This window comes from Gavialis gangeticus, unplaced genomic scaffold, assembly GCF_001723915.1.
Source record: "Gavialis gangeticus isolate Ggan-Ray unplaced genomic scaffold, GavGan_comp1, whole genome shotgun sequence".
NCBI classification, from domain to species: Eukaryota; Metazoa; Chordata; order Crocodylia; family Gavialidae; genus Gavialis; species Gavialis gangeticus.
Window position 1 is genome coordinate 208,903,313 of NW_017729032.1, and position 1,653 is coordinate 208,904,965.

General features: G+C 39.2%; 1 protein-coding gene across 4 annotated transcripts in view; it reads left to right on the plus strand.

The window, feature by feature from the left end:
* The window catches only part of PRDM15 (PR/SET domain 15), a 60,342-nt gene that overhangs the window by 56,495 nt on the left and 2,194 nt on the right, over window positions 1-1,653 (plus strand). For all 4 annotated transcript variants that reach the window (XM_019525078.1, XM_019525081.1, XM_019525080.1 and 1 more), the window contains one exon: window positions 972-1,052. In XM_019525078.1, coding sequence (XP_019380623.1) covers window positions 972-1,052 — 81 coding nt within the window. The remainder of the gene's footprint in view (window positions 1-971; window positions 1,053-1,653) is intronic.

A 1,653-nucleotide genomic window follows, 5' to 3' on the forward strand; every position in this document is an offset into this window, starting at 1 on the left:
CCTTACCCCCGCTCTGCCCAGTGTTTTTATAGTCCTGCCCCTTCCAGTCAGCTAACTAGCTGGCCAGGTTCGGCATTTAACCCTTTCCTCACCAGCACTCTGTGCCCAGAAAGTTCAGGCCTTAAAGGGGCGTACCTGCTTTCTGGTGACAGGGCTAGGGTTCCCTGTTACACATCCCTTTTATGTATTTGTTGACAGCCATCAAGTTTGCCTTCAGAACTTCTTCAGTCTATATTAAAAATTGGCCTGCTTCCTTAACCTTTCTATTATTGGTCACATTTACAAATAGCCTGTCACTGTTATGGCTTTGCCTCAAACTCCTAACTCTTCTCTAGGCTGAGAAACTAAATAAATGGTACAACATTTTAATCTTTTGCATTAAAAACAAAGCTGAGTAATAAAGTTCTTGCAATATGGACAGCCAGTGGTTTCCATTCTTCAGTAAACAGATTTATAACTCCTGTTGTATACAGTGAACCACAACACACTTCAAGAGATTTATGGCTCAGGAACACTGTAATTTTTGTTGCTTCTTGAGGCCACAGGACAGGTAAACAGTATTTTGTTCTCCCTAAAATTCATTAGTTTTAGTGAATTCTGATCTGTCTAGGGAGTGAGAAGAAAATGGTGTTATTGCTGCTCTTCTGTTTAAGCTTAATTTCAAACTGCATAGTTGCTCTGGTCCTATGGCATGTTATGTTGATTTACATTATGCTTTCCCCAGAGAGTTTGATGCCAGTGATTTGATTAAAAAAAAAAGTTATGGTTTAATTGCTGGGCTTTAAACAAGAAGGGAAAGAATGCCACAAAATTATTAACGTTATGCGTTAAATTCTTTGTATCAGTAAACTGCACCAATTAATGTGTTCAGCTGTATGTTCTTGTCCTGTGACTTCTCATTAATGCAACATTGCCACTGTTTGTGTGCTTCTCTAGCTGTAACTTATTTGGCGTTCTCTGTTCATCGCTAGGTCCTTTCAGTTCGAATTGATGATTTAGAGCAGCTCCCAGAAACTACCACTATTGATGCCTCCTCTATTGGAATTGTTCAGGTAAACTAACCACAGCAGAATCCTGAATCTTCTATAGCTCTGCAGCCTCATCTTTCACCAGTTTTTTCCCATTGATATTTAGGACTTACCATTGCTGCTTAAAAATTCCAAAATATGAATATTCTTATCAGCACAGTGGTTTGGATTCAGGATCCTGTACACACTTTGGTTGTTTGGCATTTGCATTTGCTCACAGGCATAATTATAACAAGGTGGAAAAAAACTTTTTTCCTGAAAGTGGAGTAATAGGCTTGGAAGTCCAATCTTAAATGTTGTACATTATTCTAAGGGTAGTGTCTGGCATCTCTGACTAAGATTGGTTTGTGCTTTGTGTAGAGAGACTTGGGAGAAAAAAGATCAGGAAGGAAATCCAGGTGAAAATGGAGCAGAAGTAGGAACAGTTCACCAAGTGTTATTATTTATCAGTTATTCATTTCACTACATTTTGGTTGTCTGCATGGAGGATTAGAAACAAAGGACCTGCCCTAAAAGCCTTACATTGGTGATAAGTGAACAGGGAGCCTGTGGAGATAAATATTATAGAATCCAAAAAATGGAGTGGCAAAGGAGAGAGCAAAAGAGGATACTCGGGGACAGAGTG